Below are 19,476 nucleotides of genomic sequence, written 5' to 3'. Positions count from 1 at the left end.
GGAGATGAAATAAGACTATATTAACTTCTGCCCGCTCACATGGCATGGAAAACTATGTCTGTTGTTTATCTGCATGGGAAGTTGTCATTTGCAGACTTGGAGATTACTGTCATTGTGTGTCATGTATTAAGACAAACTTTCAAAGAAAATAAATGAAAGAGCCTCTGGATGCTGTGTGACCCAGGGCAAGTGACCATTCCGACCTCAGTTTCCTCCTCTGCAAAAGAGGTAGGAAGAGAAGGAGCCTGGAGTGTTTAGGGACGGGGAGAAGCTTTGGGCCACCTGGCCCCTCCTGAAATAGAAGCTCCTTCAGACATCTGCAGAGAGTGTGTGCCAACTTGTCTGGGTTTTGATTGATGGGAGAATGTTTTCTTCACTGGCAAATATTTGTGTTCCAAAGTTGGCGAGGCTTCCCTGCAGGCTTTTTGCAGCCTGTAAAAGAGCAAAGGAAAAGAGCTGGTGGGAAAGCCGAGGTTCAGAGAGGCCACTGCAGGGTGAGTAGGAGAGCAAGCAGAGCCTAGTGTCCCCATCACCTGAGTCCTGGTGTCCTGGTCTGTAATATGGTGACAGTGCTGCTGCTGACCCCACTGGGCTGCTGGGAGAACAGGAGGTAGTGTGCAGCGTCACACACTGCGAAATGGTGTCCTAGAGTCTCAAACTTGAGTGTACATCAGGGACACTTGGAAGACTTGTTAAATGACTTTCCTTTCACAGCAGCATGATTTGCAACAGCCAAAAGGTGGACATGACCCAAATGTCCATCAACTGAGGGATGGATAAACAAAATATGGTCTATGCGTGCTGTGGAATGTTATTTAGCCATAAACAGGAATGAAGCACTGATGCCTGCTACAATGTGGGTGCACCTTGAAAACATTATACCAAGTGAAAGAAGCCAATCACCAAAACCATGTATGATTCCATGTATATGAGCTGTCTAGAATAGGGAAATCTGCAGAGACAGAGAGGAAATTAGTGGTTGCCAGGGCTGGGGGAGAGAAATGGGAATGACTGTTAATGGGGATGGGGTTTCTTTTTGGGGTGGTGGAAATGTTCTGGAATTAGTGGTGGTGGTTGCACACACTGTAAATATACTAAAAACCACGGAACTGTGCACTTTAAAAGGGTAAGTTATCCCTCAACAAAGCTGTATTAAAATGCCCTTCCCTGAGCTCCAGGCTCCGACTTTCTAACTCAGAAACCACACACTTAACATGCTCCCCAGGAGGTTTTTATAGTGGGGAAACCTGGGGAGGGAAGCAGCTGCTCCAATCCAGCCCAGCTCTGAGCCATTCCCAGGATCTACAGAGGATCCCAATGCCCAGCCTCATGCCTGGCTCTTAAAGTCGGGGGTGCGGGGGGAGGGCAAAGGGTTGGGGAGTGAGACGCAAACAGACAAGAGGAAAACAAGGGAGGGGAGAATGATGGAAGTGAGGTTGCTACTTGAGAGGGGGGTACAGGCCCTCATACCATTATTTCCTGCTGTAAGAAATGCCTCCCCTGCAGGGCTAGAATGCCCCATGTGGTAATGAAGAGCTGGAGATAAGATTAATGGGGTGAAGGGACAAATCCTTCATGCCAAAGAATTCCAGATGATGTATATAGATGCCCAGCCTTCAAGAAGGTGGAGCATTGCCAGCTGGCGTGGCTCAGTTGACCTATGAACCAGGAAGTCACGGTTCGATTCCTGGTCAGGGCACATGCCTGGGTTGTGGGCTGGTCCCCAGTGGGGAGCGTGCAGGAGGCAGCCGATCAATGATTCCTTCTCATTATTGATGTTTCTATCTCTCTCTCTCCCTCTCTCTTCCTCTCTGAAATCAATAAAAATATATTTAGGGGGAAAAAGGTGGAGCATAACACCCCACTCCTAAAGTGTGGGCTGCCCGTTGCAACTTGCTTCCAAAGAGGACGGGATGGAAACAGGGGAAAACAGAGTAACTTGACAGTGAAGCAACCTGATCAACATGACCTTAGCCAGGTGATCAAGGTCAACAGCAGTGATAAGCCATGGTCACAGCATGCACCCTTGATATCATGGATGAAAAGTGATAAGCCAAGGTCACAGCACGCACCCTTGATATCATGGATGAAAACCTGCAACCGCAGTCTAATCATGAGAAAAACATCAGACAAATCCCAATTGAGGGACTTGCTACAAAACACCTGACCAGCACTTCTCAAAAGGGTCAAGGTCACCCTGGCTGGGTAGCTCAGCTGGTTGGAGTATCATCCTGATACGCCGAGGTTGTAGGTTTGATTCCGGGTCAGGGCACATACAAGAGTCAACCAAACGATGCATAAATATGTGGAAAACCAAATCGATATGTTTCCTCCCCACCCCCCCTCTCTCTCTCTCAAAAAACAAAAACCTGTCAAGGTCATCAAAAACAAGGAGAGTCAAAGACTGTCACGGCCCAGAGGAGCCCAAGAATTCATGCCGACTCAATGTCAGGTGGGATCCTGGATGAGATCCCAGAGCAAAGAAAGGACATGAGGGGAAAACTGAGGAAATGGGAATCGAGCAGGCACTTTAATTAATAATAATGTATAAAAATTGGTTCCCTAAGTGTGACAAATGTACCAGAGCAGCATAAGATTAAACCCTGGGTGGGCAGTATATGGGAACCTGCTGTACTATCTTTGCAACTTTTTTGTAACTCTAAAGCTTTCCTTACCAAGAATAAGTTTATTTTCAAAAGCCTGCCCAGGCTCCCCCGGAAACCTAATACACCCCCAAAGACGTGGACCTATTGCCCTCTTCAGGGAAGCCGGCAGCATGGTAACTTCTGGTCACACAGAACAGTGCTCCGAAGCGAGCCAGCAAGGCGGGCTTCTGATGCGCAGGCGGCGGGTCTTCCTGCAATGATGAAAACGGTCAGTTTATTTCCGGCCGGTAGATTTGGCCGCACGTGGAAATGGAGCACTTGCCACACGACTGACGGGGGACCGGGATCCTCTGAAGGGTCATTTCCTCCTGCGTTTGACGTTGGGCCGGCAGCCCCGCCTATGCATCCCCACAGAAAACGATGAATTACAGTGAAGAAGCGAGGAGGTGCGTGAGGAGCTCCCCAGACTCTCAGCCCTGCCTGTGCAAGAGACTCATCTACCCAAGGAGTCAGAACCCTTGGAGTGGGGCTCAGGCCGGGACCTAGGCCAAGAGCCACTGCTCTGATAAACTGAGTCCAGCCTCTCTCCTGTGGTGGTGGGGAGGCGGGGGGAGGGTGGGGGGGGGTGAGGGGGCGACCTCAGGGAAAGCGCTGACTTGCAGCTAGTGGTGTCACCCATCTAAGAAGCGGCTCGAATTACAGTGTGGGCAGCAGGAGAGAAATGCAGAATGCAAAACACCTCCTGGGTGACTTCCTTGCCTTGCCTCAGCTGAAATACGCCAGCCAGCGGTGTGGTTCAGAGCAGGGCTCTGATAACAGGACACGAATGCCTCCCTAAATAGTCCCCACCCCCACCCCGGGCTCCAGGGGGCCAGGAGACACAGCTCCCGCTGCGACTTGAGCCCCTGCCTGCGTCTGGTCTCTAATGTGGAGGTGATCATGTGGCCTCTGGCAGGGCTGACCTTGGCGGCTCTGATGGGTGTGGGCTGTACCTATTCTGAATGCCATCGTCCCCTGGAGCCCGTTAGGTCCTCAGCTGTGCCAACATGGCAGGTAGTGGCTCCTACTCACAGCAGGAGTGGATTCTTTCTTTTTAATTTTTCTTCATTGATTTGGGGCGGCGGGGGGGAGGGCGGGGGGGAGGAGAGAGAGGGGCATCAATTTGTTGTTCTACTTATTCATGCATTCATTGGTTGATTCTTGTATGTGCCCTGACTGGGGATCAAACCCACAAGATTGGCATATCAGGATGACACACTAACCAAACTGAGCTACCCGGCCAGGGCAGGAGAGGTTTCTTCTGCTCATGGCTGCCCCAGGAGGCATTATCACCCCCACTGAGTGTGGTGAGAAGTGAAGCAAGAAAGACATGCAGTGGCCAGCTCTCTAGGGCCTGCTTTGTAAATCTCTCTCTCTCTCTCTCTCTCTCTCTCTCTCTCTCTCTCTCTCTCGTCATTTAAAGTTCTTTAATAGTCTCCATTTGGCTTATTTGCTGTTAATAAATTGGCAACATGCCCTAACCGGTTTGGCTCAGTGGATAGAGCGTCGGCCTGCGGACTGAAAGGTCCCAGGTTTGATTCCGGTCAAGGGCATGTACCTGGGTTGCAGGCACATCCCCAGTGGGAGGTGTGCAGGAGGGAGGCAGCTGATCGATGTTTCTCTCTCATCGATGTTTCTAACTCTCTATCCCTCTCCCTTCCTCTCTGTAAAAAAATCAATAAAAAATATATATATTTAAAAATAAATAAATAAATAAATTGTCAACACAAGGAGGGGCCAAGAGTGAGCTCCCAGGCAGGCTCCTGTGCGTCTGGGAGTGAGCCACTTTGGGGTTGCAGGTGGAGGAGCGACATGAATAGCTCTGCACTCAGAAACACAACAGTCCAGCAGCAGGAGACTCACCTTAGACGGGAGGTTGTGAGAAGTCCAGGTGAGCAGTGGCGATGACCTGAGCTAGGACAGCGGGCATGGGGACCAACAAGAGGGGTTGTCTGACACCAGAGCCCACCAACTGCCTGGCTGTATCTGGAAAAGCCAGGTTTGGGATGCTGCTGGGCCCCACCCAGGTGGCCACAGGTATTTCCCCATCTACCTGTGGCCCCACACAGCCTGGCAGCACGCCCTGCCCCTCCCTGGGGGGCCTGCAGGTTCCTCTCTGCAGCTCACTGGCCTCCGGGGTGTGGCGGGGGAGCCATCACGCCGGCCGCATGGCGCACATCACGGCTGCGCCGGGCGCTCTCAAGTGGCTCCGACATGGTGCGAACACACTCTTGTGTCTTTTTGCCATCTGCTGCTGTCATTAAAAAATTACATTTCCATCTGTTTTCACACTTTTGTCCCCTCCCAGCCATCCTTCCCGGAAGCATATAGCACAGATCCCGAGTCTCACATCGGACGTTGCTGGCCTCCTGGAACCTGGGAGCGTCTCTGGGACACACCAGGGTGAAGGGTAATGGGCTTTGTCAGCGGCCAGAGCTGCTAACGTCCATCCGTCCATCCGTTTCCTCTTCAGTTGCCATTTACTGCAGCCCCTGCTCCACTACTACCGCCCCCCCCTACACACACACACTTTGGGGGGAACCGTTTACAAGGCTTTTTATTGTTGGATTTAATCAGTATGTGCAGCTTTGGCATTAAAAATAAATGAAAAATAAGCTGCAGACGTTAGTAACCATCCCCCTCAGGGCGTATTAAAATGGAGGAACTGACTCAGGAAATAAGAATCAAAGAGCCATGTTTTGAGGTCAAGATAAATTGTCTTTCTAGGCCAGCCCCACCGAGGCCCCCAACCCCACCCAGACGGTACCCTGACCTTTAATGAAGGGTCACATTCACGTAGAACACAACGACCCCACCGGTTGATGGCACCGGCGGGCCTGGTGGATCTTCTCAAGCACAGCCTTGCGTTACTGCCAGCGTTCCAGAGGCCCCGGTGAGAAGGCCAGGTCCAGTGTCCCGGGCAGCCTCAGGCTAGCCTCCCGCCTGCTCTTCTTCCTGTTGCCATGGGCACTAAAAGCCTGGATGAGGCAGCGATTAGCCACGGCAGGTTGCTGAGGGGGCTGGAGGCCTCTGAGCAGTGCCCAGGGAGATGTGGATGAGCCAGGCTAGCATGAGCACCCAGCCCAGCCCTGAGGCCCAGCATCCCCCTGGGCTCCAGAGGGAGAGGACTGGGGCCACATGTCAGGAGCAGAAGCTGTGAGCGCGCTCGCCTGGCCTGGCGCATGCTCCAAGGGAACGTACTCTGGTCGCTGCTGGCCACAAAGTGAGGAGACACACGAAGCAGATTTGAACCCAACGAGGGCCTGACAAAGCCCAGCTCCCGGCAGCCACCCAGCAGGGCCATGGCCCAGCCAGAGACCGGAGCGTGGGAGATCACTGCTTGTGGTTCTAAGCTACCGAGTGTGGAGGGTGGGGTGTCTCAGCCCATTGGGCGGCTATGACAGAACACCACAGGCTGGGTGGCTCATAAACAACAGGAATGGTTTCCAGTTCTGGAGGCTGGAAGTTCATGGTTTGGTGTGTGGTGAGGGCCCGCTTGCTTCCTGGTTCTCAGTTGGCCATGTCTTCACATGTTTGCGGGGGACACACACACTCAGTCTACAGCAGGGGTGGGTTGCTTGGAACACAGCAAAACGCAAACTAATACACGCTGTCCCAGTTTCATGAGTTACATCCTGAGCACCTCGGAAGTGTGAGCTCTGGGAACTGGTGCGTGGGACCGCGTCCCTGGCGCAGAAGCTTTATTTTCTAAGGGTCATGTATGAGGGTGCCGTGCCCAAGGCTTGAGTGTGGGTGTATCAGCCCTAGGTCCTGAGCCCCAGCGGACGGGTCACCCCTTCCTTCCTCTGATGACTTGCACATCAGTGATTATGAAACAACTAGTGGCTCCGTGCACAGATTCATGCACATTGAAAGGAAAATAATTAGAGGAAATATTTTAATATTGCTATTTGCCCTGTCTCCCTCAGTGCCTGGGAGCCAGGCGGTGGGGCCGCTCGCACCCGCCTTGGCCTGGCGCCACCCGCTCACGTGCTCCACCATCCCCCTGTGGTCCCACTCTCGTCAGGCCCATCAGGTGGGCAGTGCCTCCCATTGCCAGTGCTGCTTCGCCAATGCCCACCATGTTCCGTGCCGCCCCCTGGTGGTCAGTGCACATCATAGCGAGCAGTCAAATTCCCTCCCACCTGCCCGGCAGAGGAGACAATTTGCATATTAGGCTTTTATTATATAGGATGGAAGGGAGTCCTGCCCCAGGAGAGGAGAGGATGCTGTGAGAACCGGGGGACAGAGACTTTCATCTGCAGGGCCCAGCGGGAGAGCATCAGGTGGCAATCGACCCGGCTTTGCCAAGGGACTGGGCTGGGAAAAGGGAGCAAAGGCATTCCAGAGACAGAAACTGCATGAATGGGTGGTGGACTGTGGTTCCACCACATCTCCCATCCCACACGCACTTCTTACCATGTGCCTGTGACATCGCTCCCATCGAGAGATGTGTGTTCCTCTGTAGGAAGCAGGACCCCCCTATCACTCAGGGACCCAGTGCAAAATGAACATTCGGCCCTTGTTCAACAAGGATTAAGAATTTTTAGGCAGCGACGGCAGAGAGCGGGTCCTTCTGAGAGTGGGCCCCATTGGATCGTGCCCATCAGAGGCCCACGGAGCCGGCCCTGACTGTGGGGCCCACCATACAACCCAGGCACTCAACAGCCCCGTGTGCCCAGGTGGGTGAGGTTGACTGGCTCCAGACCTCCTACGGCGCTTTCCCTTCCCGGCCTCAATTCTTTGCAGTGAAGAATGAATTGTGCCCAGAGAGCTGACCTCTGCCCGTGGTTCTAGAGCGGTGACCTCTAAAGCTTGGAATGCCCTGCCTGATAGGAGTGTCTCTGTTTCCCTGGGTCCTGGGCCACACAGGACAATCTACAACCTACAAGGTGGGGTCTGGGTCACGTGGTATCAGCCTGACCCCTGAGGCCACCACGGGGGTGGTCAGACATGTCTACATGACCAACCCCCAGTGAAAACTCTGGACACCAAGACTCAGGTGAGTGTCCCTGGCAGGCGCCACCTAGGGTGCGAGTGTCACCATCGCTGCTGGAAGGAGTGAGTGCTGTCTGCGTGTGACTTTCCTGGATGCGCATGCCTCTCTGGTCTCTCCTGGCCCCCACCTTTTAGGCTTCTTCCCTTTGCTGATTTTGCTCTGCATGCTTTTGCTGTAATAAACCATAACCACAACTATAATGGGTTGTTTTTTTTAGTTAAGTCCTTCTAGCAAGTTATTGAATCTGAGTGTGGTCTTGGGCATCCCGGAACTGCACTTGCCTATCCTCCACCCGTGTACCCCAGGATCACCTGCCAGATAAGACTCCTTACTCCCAAAGCCATGGCCCCCCTCTGCTCCTGGGAGAACCCAACTCTGGCAGTGGACAAACCAAAGCTAGGATAAGCCACACAGCTCTGATGGAAACCAAAGAAAATGAATAGAAACACTTGTGTCATGATTAGAACAGTCTATGGGGAGAGGGGGACACCAACCATTTGATGTTCTTTTAAAAAAAATACAAAACCATTGACAACAGTATGGTGATTGCCGGAGAAGGGGCGGGGGGTTGGAGGGAGGTAGAAGAGGGTAAAGGGGGAATAAATGGTGATGGAAGGAGACTTGACTTGGGTTGATAAACACACCATACCATGTACAGATGATGAATTGTAGAATTGTATACCTGAAACTTATGCAATTTTTAGTAACCAATATCACCCTAATAAATTCAATTAAAAAATTAATAAATCATAAAAACAAAACCAACCATTGCCTCCCATCCTAGAGATGTATTACCAATATCCCACAGCTGGCAGGTGCAGAGCTGAGACTCAAACAAGGTCTGTGTGACTTATGTGCCGTGCCCTTGGCCATGTCCAGGCCCAGTGGTCTGCAGTTCAGTGGGACCCAAGACCGTCCAAAGGCTCATCACCAGCCAGACCTCTGTGACAACTGACTCTCTCAAACCCACCTCTGCACCCGGTGTGCTCCATCTCCTCCGCCCAACCAAGAAGCAGGGCTTGCCATTCATTACAGAGGATCTTTATTTATAATGCAAAAAAAATTATAAATCACTTTTGGACTGTTTTTGAGATCTGTAAAACAACTTGTAAAAAATGCAGCCACTCCTTTGCAAGAAGTTCCTGTGTGTGTTGATCTCCTGGGCACTATCAGCGTGGTCCAGGGTGCGGGGAGTGTGTTTGTCCGGAAGAAAGCCTCTCCCTGGCACCCTGACGGCCACCACCATGGCCCTGGGGTCAGCAAGAATGTGTAGGCATCAGAGGTCCGTCCACCAATGGGGCCAGGGAAACATCCTTCTGCAAGCACGCAGGGCTGATCCCTTGCTCATCTTGCCACACTTCTCCTGGTCCCGTGCCGAAACCACTCTCCCATCGGGCTTACTCAGCGCTTCTGTCCCAGGCGGCTACGCCCCCCTGGGGACACGTGGAACGAGGGATGACCAGAGCCGGAGCCAGAGCCAACAAATGCCAGACCTGCGCTTCCTTCTCAGGCTTCAGGGTCTATTTCTCCATCCTCCGGACACGACCCCGTCTCTTCCAGCCAGACTAGGAGGCAAGAGGGGGATCAACATGTGGATGGATCCCCCACCCTCTTCAGGCCCCTCTCCCTGGGAGCTCTGGGGCCAGTGCCTGAGGGCTCCTTGCTTTGTATCACCTCCCTGAGATCCTCCCCTATATGGGCAGTGGTGCCAACGGATGTTGAGAGGGGATCCCAATGATGGTGGGTCTCACCGATTGCCATGCACCCTCACCCCACACTCAATGCTGAGCTCCCAGGGTCCCTGGCTAAGGTTCCTGGGATTGCGCACCCCCCAGGGCTGGGCAGTTCTAGAGGTGCGGATTTGATGCTTAGAAAGTGGAGACCTGCTCTAAGTCAGCAGGTGGCCAGGCAGGGCTGGGCTTCTCTCTGATTCCTCGCTGCCTGGGGAAGCCCCAGGTACTGATATCTTACCCAGAGCCCTCAGGCCTGCAGGAGGTGCCACCCAGGTCTGGTGGTCTTTCCTTCTGCCCTAAATATCACTGGTGAGAATATCCACAGCACGCCACAGAAATCAGCCCTTGACCTTCCTCATCTTTAATCTTCTACAACCTCTCGGAGGCACTATTAATGTCTCCATTTTACAGATGGAGAAACTGAGGCTTGGGGAGGTGGAGCTTCCTGTTCAAAGTCGCATGCCGATGAGTAGGAGAGCCAGGATCCAAACTCAGGGTTTTCTGACTCCACGCCTGTGCTCTTTCTCCCATGCTTCCCTTCTCTGAATGAGGAGAGCAGAGGGTCAGGTCTGAGCTCTGCCTCGGACAGGACAGGAGGGGACCCCTGTGCCGGTCCCTCTGCACGAATCTGCCCCTGGAACTGCTTAAGCTTAAAAGGAACCTCTCCCCTGTGTTAGGAATCCCCCTGGGGTCCAGGGCCTCCAGATGGTCACCCCACACACCTTGTAGAGTAACCACGAGTCTCCCCTGCACTCGCATGGCCCCAGGAGCAGGGAAGGTGGTTAGGGTCCCATTAAACAGATGGGGACACTGAGGCTCAGAGAGGGGAGGGAGTGTAATGGCAGAGCCAAGCACCGGGGCCTCCACTGCCCGCACTGAGTCTTGGTTAGACGTTGGAGCAGAAGCCCAGCTCTTCTGCTTCGCTGCAAGCCCTTGGGTGGGTCACTCGCCCTCTCTGGACCTCAGCTTCCTCGTCTGTAAACTAGAGATAAGGACGGTACTCACAGGCCTTACGGTTGGAATGAGAAATAAGATTTGTGAAAAGCATGTAGACCCGGTGCCTGTCACTTGGGAAGGTGACGTAGGAATGTGACCCATGACAATTCCTCCTGAGCATGGCCCAGCCCCGGTCACAGCACAGGCCTGGTCCATAGTCCAACCTCTTTCTCTAGTCACTTGCCTGCTGGGCAAGCTGAGATCCAAACTCTACACATTTAGAAAAGTGTGCCTAAGGTCCCCCCACCAGACTTCCATGAGCTCCACATCAGCCTTGTCAGCCTGTGTCCCCCGTAAAGGCCCGGCAGGACTCACGCATCAATGGCAGGTGGGCTGAAAGGAGGGCGTCTAGAATAGGGGTCCACAGGTAAGTTCTATATCACGCAGCCTGGGTCTGAATCCAACTCTGCCTCTTACCAGCTGTATGACAAGTGTCTCCACCTCTCTGAACCTCAGTCAACCCATCCATAAAATGGGGATGCAAACTAGACCTAATTCAGACTTACTATTAGGACTCAATTACTGCTATCAGAATAATTACTTATTTATTATATTATTATTATTATTATTATTATTATTATTCACAACAGCAACCTCAGAACCTAGCACAGGTCTGGCTCAATAAATCTGCTTACTGAATAAATGAACAATCTGTCTGACCAGCCCCAACAGTATCCACAGAGGGGCACTTGGGGACACCAGTGTCAGCCTCTCCCTCTCACCCTCTCTCTGGGAACAATTCCATCTTCTCTCCCCTCCCTGCAGCGAGCTACATCCGGAAGGCCCAGAGATCAGCCCCAGCCCGGCGTGGGCATATTTCCAGCCTGTCCTGTCCAGCTGAACCTCTGCAGCCAGCAAGATGGAGCGCCGGTCGCCTGGCTAGCAGGGGAAGGCGCATCCATCAATTACCTTGGCGAGCCTGCCCAGCCCCATCCATCACTCGCTCAGCTGCCGGGAGGGATTGTCTAGCTAATTACTTAACATGCCACCTCTTGCTGAGGCTGAGCCACGATGCGGGGCCCACGGTGGAGATCCAAGGGTAAATTTTTAATAAACCCAGGGAGGTGGGGACATGAACTCAGACCCAGAGCACAGAATGGGGCCCCTTGAGCTGTTCCCCAGCCCAACTCCCCGCCCCCCTCCCCAACCTGGCAGCGGGGCAGGGTGGCCTCACCTGTCCTCCTGGAGTCCCTTGGCAGCATCATGCCCGTAGGGGTCGGGGGGGTGATGATGATGTTGGGCACATCCAGCTTGTCGTTCAGGACAGGGGCCTCGTCGTGGCTGCTGCTGCTGCTGACACACATTTTAAAGCCTGAGAGGGCAGGCCGTGGAGCACACACACACACACATGACAGAGAGACAAGCATCAGTGGCCGCTGGGGAACTGCCCACCTCTGGCTGCCTGCCTGCTTCCCTCCCCTCACCGTCACTGTGAGTCCTGACAACTCTCAGGAAAGAGGGCATTGCTGTCCCCACTCCACAGATGAGAAAACTGAGGTTCAGGACAGTTAAATGACACACCCAACGACCTTGCGTAACACGGAGAGGACAGTGAGTTTTACCTGCTTTGTTCACGAATATAACTTCAGTGCCTAGAATGTGTCTGACCCATAGCAAGTGCTCAAAACATGACTCTGAACGGATGAAAGCAACGGAGCTTGAATTGGAAGCCAGGCCTGAGTGGAAGCCATGCGTGAAGTCACCTCTCCCATTAATGATTTTCTAAAGGCGTTTGTGTAAGATCAGTGTTGTTTCTTCCTCACCTGTTAGGCTGAACTCACCAGTGAAACTGTCTGGGCTTGGAATTTCCTCTGTGCAAAGACTTTGATTACAAACTTAGTTCTTTTCTTTCTTAAAATATATTTTTATTGATTTCAGAGAGGAAGGGAGAGAGAGAGAGAGAGAAACATCAATGACGAGAGAGAATCACTGATCGTCCACCTCCTACATGTCCCACACTGGGCATCGAGCCCACAACCTCGGCATGTGCCCTGACAGGGAATCGAACCGTGACTTCCTGGTTCATAGGTCGAAGCTCAACCACTGAGCCATGCCGGTTGGGCACAAATTTAATAGATGTGGGGCTCCTTAGCTTTTCTGTTTCCAACTGGTGTCAATTTTGGTAAAGTTGTGCTTTTCAAGAACTTGTCCCTTTCTTCTAAGGTGTTAAATTCCTTGTCCCACCTCGCCCACAAATTAAGTACAGGTAATGTGGCCAAGCGCAGTTACAGACCTCCACCTGACCCAGAAGCACCCGTTCCATCCACACCACCAAATACCTTCCTCCACGCTTCCCACCGACTCGATAGCATCGCATCTGCCAGAAATCAGAGCGAGGGCCACAGGTCTTCCCTTTCCCCCTCACCTCCAACCCCCAGCCAATTTAATCAACCTGCAAGCCTGCCGATGCCACCCCTCAATATCTCCGACACCCTTCCTTCTCCCTCCAATGCACCTCACTAGTCCTTCCATCTCCTGGCTTCTCCCTCTTCAGTCTGCCCTCCAAACAGCAGCCGGAAACTGCGGATCTGATTATACCACACTCCAACTTGGAACACTCGCTGGCTCTTGTCAATATCTACAAGCAGCATTTCCAAAGTGTGTTCCCTGGAGCACAGGCCTCCTGAGGCTCCCTTGGGAAGGGGTTTTGTGATCAAATGAGTTTGGGAATCCCACGTATTTGAAGGTTGACTGAATCCCATCTCCTCTATCCCTCTCTCAGAGAGAATGAAAGGTTGTGGTAAGTCCCGCAGTAAAGGAGCTGCTTTAATTGTGCTAAACCCTGGGCTTCCTGAACGTAAATAGTAAATAACCTTAGCGTCTGTTAACATCTCACAGAAGCATGAGTCATAAAATACACTGTTGATCATAAATGTTGATCATAAATGAAAAGTCAGCCTCGAAGCCCAGTTTGGAGCCTTCACAATCTGGCCCAAACTACCTGCAGCCTCATTCCCTGCCACCTGCTCACCCTCTCCAAACTGCTCACAGTTTCCTAAATACACGGGCCTTTCCAGCCCCTTCCTGCCCTTGTACAGGCTGATCCCCCTGCCTGGAAAGCTCTTCTTCCTTTACCATGGTAATGAGCTCCTATTCATCCCTCAAAACCCATCACAGTAGGCTCTTCTTTGGGGAACATGCCCCAGCAAACCTGGTCCCTCCCTCCTTTGTCCATCTACACTCATTCATTCGTCAGTCTTCCAGCATTGATCACACTGTACTGAAATGATTAGTTCTTAATTCTGTCTCCCTTTACTGTGAGCATCTGGAAGGTAGCACTGTCTCACTTGAATCTGGCATAGTAACTGGAACAGAGCAGTAGGAGTGCTTTCAATTTACGTTGAAACACACACACACACACACACACACACACACACACACACACACACGCACACGCACACGCACACGCACACACACACTCTCCAGGCACTACCAAATTGGGTGTTAAAATCCTTATTTCTAAGCTCTGCCACTTTGATTTTCCCCAATCAGCCCTAGACTGGGACGGTATTAGCTCAAGTATTTGGGCCCCTAGCCAACAGCAGGAGCTGAGCAATGGGATGGTTATTATTCCTACTGCTTCTCAGGCCAACCCCAGCACCATCGGGACAGTGCGCCCGAGTGACCCTATAGGGTCAGTGTGGTGGTTCTCAGGGAGGTCCCTGAGAGGTGGAGTCTAAGGCCACTCCCCTTTAGAGTGGGACAGACTTAGGATGAATTCTAATGAATACAACAAGACCTGACGGGATGGGAAGGTCATAAAAGATGTTACAACTTCCTCCCTGTTCCCCTTCTGGGGGCAGCCAGCGGCCATGTTTGAGGGCAGGCAAGCAGGCTGTGAAGAAGCCCCTGTGGTGAGGAACTGAGGCCTCCAGCCAACAGCCATGGGAAGGAGCCACCGGGGAAGCTGGTTCTCCAGCCCAGCCCAGCCCTCAGATAAGACTGAGGCCAGGCCAACAGCTTGAACGTTGGTTGCCTCACAAGAGACCCTGAGCCTGAACCTCCCATCAAAGTCATTCCTGAATTCCCAACCCACAGAAACTGAGGTAATGTTTAAGCCACTAAATTTGGGGGTAATTTGTTACACAGCAATAGATAACTTGGAACCTCAATCCTGTTTCCTTCTGGGGGAACCCCTGTGGCCCCCTGAATCTACCAGGCTGGTTAGTTCTATGAGCCCCTCAAGAGCACCCACCGAAGCCTCTGCCAACTTGACCTAAAGCAGTGGTTTTCAAACCGCCTTTAAAGCAGCAGAGCCACTCTTCCTGCAATCTTACCCAGAAGCCCAGAATCCTATCTAATAAAAGAGTAATATGCAAATTGACCATCACTCCAAGGCACAAGATGGCCACCACAAGATGGCCTGTAGGAGAGGGCAGTTGTGAGCAGTTAGGGGTGACCAGGCCAGCAGAGGAGGGCAGTTATGGGGGGACCAGGCCTGCAGGGGAGGGCAGTTGTGGGCGATCAGGCAAGCAGAGAGAGCAGTTAGGGGTGACCGGGCCTGCAGGGGAGGGCAGTTGGGGCAACCAGGCCAGCAGTGGAGGACAGTTGGGGGGACCAGGCCTGCAGGGAGGACAGTTGGGGGGGACCCAGGCCTGCAGGGAGGACAGTTGGGGGGGACCGAGGCCAGCAGGGGAGGGGAGTTGGGGGTGACCAGGCCTGCAGGGGAGGGCAGTTGGGGGGGACCAGGCCTGCAGGGGAGGGCAGTTGTGGGTGATCAGGTTAGCAGGAAGGGCTGTTAGGGGTGACCGGGCCAGCAGAGGAGGGCAGTTGTGGGCGATCAGGCAAGCAGAGAGGGCAGTTAGGGGTGACCGGGCCTACAGGGGAGGGCAGTTGGGGGAGACCAGGCCAGCAGGGGAGGACAGTTAGGGGCAACTGGGCCTGCAGGGGAGGGCAGTTGGGGGGACCAGGCCTGCAGTGGAGGACAGTTGAGGGGGACCCAGGCCTGCAGGGAGGACAGTTGCGGGGGACTGAGGCCAGCAGGGGAGGGCAGTTGGCGGGGGGACCAAGCCTGCAGGGGAGGGCAGTTGGGGTGGACCAGGCCTGCAGGGGAGAGCAGTTGGGGGGAACCAGGCCTGCAGAAAAGGGCAGTTGTGGGGGAACCAGGCCTGCAGAAAAGGGCAGTTGTGGGCGATCAGGCCTGCAGGGGAGGGCTGTTGTGGGCGATCAGGCCAACAGAGGAGGGCTGTTAGGGGTGACCAGGGCAGCAGAGGAGGGCAGTTGGGGGGACCAGGGCTGCAGGGGAGGGCTGTTGAGGGGGACCAGGCCTGCAGGGGAGGGCAGTTGGGGGGGACCAGGCCTGCAGGGGAGGGCAGTTGGGGGGGACCAGGCCTGCAGGGGAGGGCAGTTGGGGCGGACCAGGCTGGAAGGGGAGGGCAGTTAGGGGCGACCAGGCCAGCAGAGGAGGGCAGTTGGGGGCAACCAGACCGGCAATGGGGGGCAGTTGGGGGCAACCTGGCCGGTGGTGGTGGTGGGGTAGTTGGGGCGACCAGGCCGGCAGAGGGGGCAGTTAGGGGCGATCAGGCAGGCAGGCAGGTGAGCAGTTAGGAGCCAGCAGTCCCAGATTGGAGAGGATGCAGGCTGGACTGAGGGGACCCCCCCTCCCGTGCATGAATTTTGTGCACCAGGCCTCTAGCTCTATATAAAGGAGCTGGAAAACTTTATGAAAAGGGACGGACAGTAAATATTTTTTTACTTTGGGGGCTATGCAGTCTCTGTTACAACTACACAATTTTGCCACTGTATCTGGAAAGCAGCCACGGACAGCATGTAAATGAATGTACATGAATGGGTGTGGCTGTGTTACAATAAAACTTTATTTACAAAAAAGGACAGCAGGCCTGATTTCTGTGGTTTGCCCATCCAGCTCTCTAACATCCCAGCGGACTTTGGATCAGGGACCTGCATGGTGTCCTAACTAGCAATAATAGAACCTCAAAAACCTGAGGCTCTTAAATGCCAAAAACAAAAACAAAAACAAAATTCCAAAACCTGGCTGCTGTTGGGTAGTGACAGTTCCAGCCTCTGAAGGGCAGTGGGCACAGGCAATGAATGAATTCACATAAAGCTCCTTCCCAGCAGGTGGGGCCCAAGGGGTGCTCAATCCCTGTTAGCTTCTCTGTAATCATCCATAAAGAGCGTCTCAGGGAGCGCCCACAACAAAAGGAAGCTCTGATTACTGTTATCTGTGACAGAAGGGAGCCCCCTGGCTCAGTCTCTAAGGCCCCTTCTTCGGTGAATATTCCAAAGTTCTTAAAATAAAATGCTAATAGAGAAAAGCCACGCTCCTCTCAGGGCCCCCATTTGCATTTTAACATGTTCTGGGAGCTTGGTGACAAAGCCACATTCTTAATCAGGAAGCATCAGGTCACTCAGTGGGCCCTGGAGAGATGCTAGAGGGAGAGAGGAGGGAGGGAGGGAGGAATGAGGAGGGAGGAGGGTGGGACTCCAGCTCCTCTCAAATCCCCAGGCTGCCTAATCTCCAAGCAGAGGTGGCTGAGCAGGAGGGAAAAACTCTCAAGAGATAAAGCCGACTTTGGGATTAACAACAAATGCCAACCCTGCCCCAGACTACGTGCTCATTTGTGCTAAATCCAGAATTGTATTTCTTAATTACCTGCCGGCCTCTGGCCATTAAGAGCCCATTTCCTGAGGGGAAGGGCTGGGCTGGGGTTCCAGGGCACGGGAATCCAAGGAAGGGAGAGGCAGGGAGGGGATCCAGCACCCAGATGCATTCAAAGATCTCAGGGTGTGATGGAAGCTTCTGCAGGAAGCCCTCACTAGGCCTTGATTGGGCCCTGCTGGTCTTGGGCCTGGAGACAGAGCAAGCCAGACTGCCAAACTCGGCTCGCGGAGCCGGCCTTCCGGCGGGTGAAAGGGGGAGGTGCTGTAACTGCGGTCCGAGTGACCTCCTCTGCAACCTGGCGCTGCCCTTTTCCTGTTGGCTGCCCAACGCAATCACCTGGGAAGTTTAAAAACAGTGATGTGGGCCCTGAGTGGTTTGGCTCAGAAGATAGAGCATCAGGCTGTGGACTGAAGGGTCCCGGGTTCGATTCTGGTCGGCGGCACATGCCCAGAATGCGGACTTGATCCCCACCCAGCGGGGGGGGGGGGGGGGTGCAGGAGGCGGCCTATCCACGAGTCTCTCTCATCGGTGATGTTTCTATCTCTCCCTCTCCCTTGCTCTCTGAAATCAATAAAAATACTTAAAACACACACACACACACACACACACACACACACACACACACACACACAGTGATGTGGGACCACACCCCAGGGGCAGGCATGGTGTCACTGCTTACCATCAGGACTTTTAAAAGCTCCCAGGAGAGTCTCATAGCCAGGATTGGGAACCCCCAAGCTAGGGTGACTGGGAACTGGTGGCTTTCCTCTATGAGCCTCAGTTTCCTCAGGTGGAAAATTGGAGTTATTCTATTTTTTGTAGGAATAAAATACCTAGTGTGGGGAGTGGGGCTGCCAAGTGTGGGGGAAATGACCAACAGGAGCCAGCAGACCAGGGCCTGAGGGGTGCTGGGGGGATGTGAGGACTGTTGCTGCCTCCTGCTGAGACCAGCCACCCCTTCTGCAGCACCCCTGAGCCAGGCTCTGGACTGAGCCCACTATTTTCACAAATCCTCATACACTCCCTCGGGGTGGAAACTAGAACCATGGCCATTCTCCAGGTGAGAAAACCAAGGCTTAGAGAACGGACATGATGAGAAAACCGAGGGAGGCCCAAAACAAGTGGAGGCCAGGTGGCTCCAGGCCCGAGTGCCCACCTCGCCCCTCTGGTATCAGCTAACACTTCTTAGCCTTCAGAAGCCCTAAGCCACACAGGCCTATTTCAGGATGCCCCAGGGCCCTAGGGCCAGGGCACCGTTCCCTGCACCTGCTCTCAGCAATCCCCAGGCCACCACCACCCATAGCCTAGCAGTGGTGGAGCCAACAGCAGGTGCTGCTCTTCCACAGCCATCACGGCTCAAGGTCGCCCTCTGCTGGTTCATTTAAAAATGATGCTCAGGCTGGAGCTCTGGTGCCAGCTCTAAGACCCTCCCTGCCTGAGACCTTGTTCCTAGGATGGGGTCCACTCTTCCCCACGACACCATTTCACACACAGTAGGCCTGCCAGACCCAGAATGCAGTGCGAGGCCAAGTAGGGTGCCATCATTATGTGCGTTTTGCAGGCACACACTTGATAAACATAAGCTCTTATTAGTAGCACGAGATTCCCATCTTGGCACTTATTCAGGGATTCAGCCAATACTGAGCACCTCCTGGGTGCCAACCCCCACCTGAGTTGGGTCCGGGACCTTGTCCCACACTTTCAGTTGAACAGCTGGAGTTTTCCTTATTGGGTTAGAATGGCCACAGGCTCCGGAAGGAAGAACAACTCAGTTCTCCTGCTCCCTTGCCTGCAGCACAGGGATAAAGCCCAGCCCAGAGCTGGGCCCAAGAGAGGGGCTCAGTCACTAGGCACTTATTGTGCACCTACTGTTTGCTAAGCATTGTGCCAAGTGCCGGGGACACAGCAGAGAACAAAATGATCTCAACTGATGTTTTCCTTCTCCTTCCCCACACTACACTGCCTTCCTATGCCTCCAGGCCCCAGGGGACCCCAAAGAGTGCAGGGTCAGCTGGAAAAAAACAGGGAGGGTTCTCAGTGACCCAGGCAGCTGTTGGGACAGGCCCACGTCACTGAGTAAAGATGGCATCACAGGAGGCCAGGGGCTGTGTAAAGACCTCGTGGGAATTCATTATTGTTCCTCCCCACAAGGCGGACAGTGTGAGAAGCCCATCTTCCAGAGGGGCACAATGAGGCACAGAGAAGTCAGGGACCTGGCCCAGGGTCATGTGGGGTTTGATGCTGAGCCTGGCCTCCCTGGAGCCAGCAAGCAAATAAACACCTCCCAGAGCTGGGTCAGTGATAGGAGGAGCAAGGTGATGGGAGGAAGCATCAGGATGGGGAGAGACATGGGGATCAGAAAAGGCCTCCCAGAGGGGGCCAATCCCAGAGCAGCAGGAAAGATGGAGGAGAGGGCCTTCAAGTCAGCCACAGCATGCACAAAGGTCCTGGGGCAGGGACACGGAGTGCGGGGCCAGC

The 19,476-nt window shown here is 53.7% G+C and overlaps 1 protein-coding gene across 1 annotated transcript in view; it reads right to left on the bottom strand.

Moving 5' to 3' along the window:
* Nucleotides 1-8,669: 8,669 nt before the first annotated feature.
* Nucleotides 8,670-19,476, bottom strand: part of C21H16orf74 (chromosome 21 C16orf74 homolog) — a 33,470-nt gene continuing 22,663 nt past the window's right edge. The window contains exons 3-4 of the mRNA XM_054710662.1: nt 11,548-11,685; nt 8,670-9,209 (exon numbers count right to left, since the gene is read on the bottom strand). Of these exons, the coding sequence (XP_054566637.1) occupies nt 9,151-9,209; nt 11,548-11,685 (197 nt within the window). The 3' untranslated portion in view covers nt 8,670-9,150. The remainder of the gene's footprint in view (nt 9,210-11,547; nt 11,686-19,476) is intronic.

This window comes from Eptesicus fuscus, chromosome 21 (assembly GCF_027574615.1).
Source record: "Eptesicus fuscus isolate TK198812 chromosome 21, DD_ASM_mEF_20220401, whole genome shotgun sequence".
NCBI lineage: Eukaryota > Metazoa > Chordata > Mammalia > Chiroptera > Vespertilionidae > Eptesicus > Eptesicus fuscus.
Note: the sequence above shows the minus strand (reverse complement) of the source record. Positions and strands in the feature narration are given on the sequence as shown.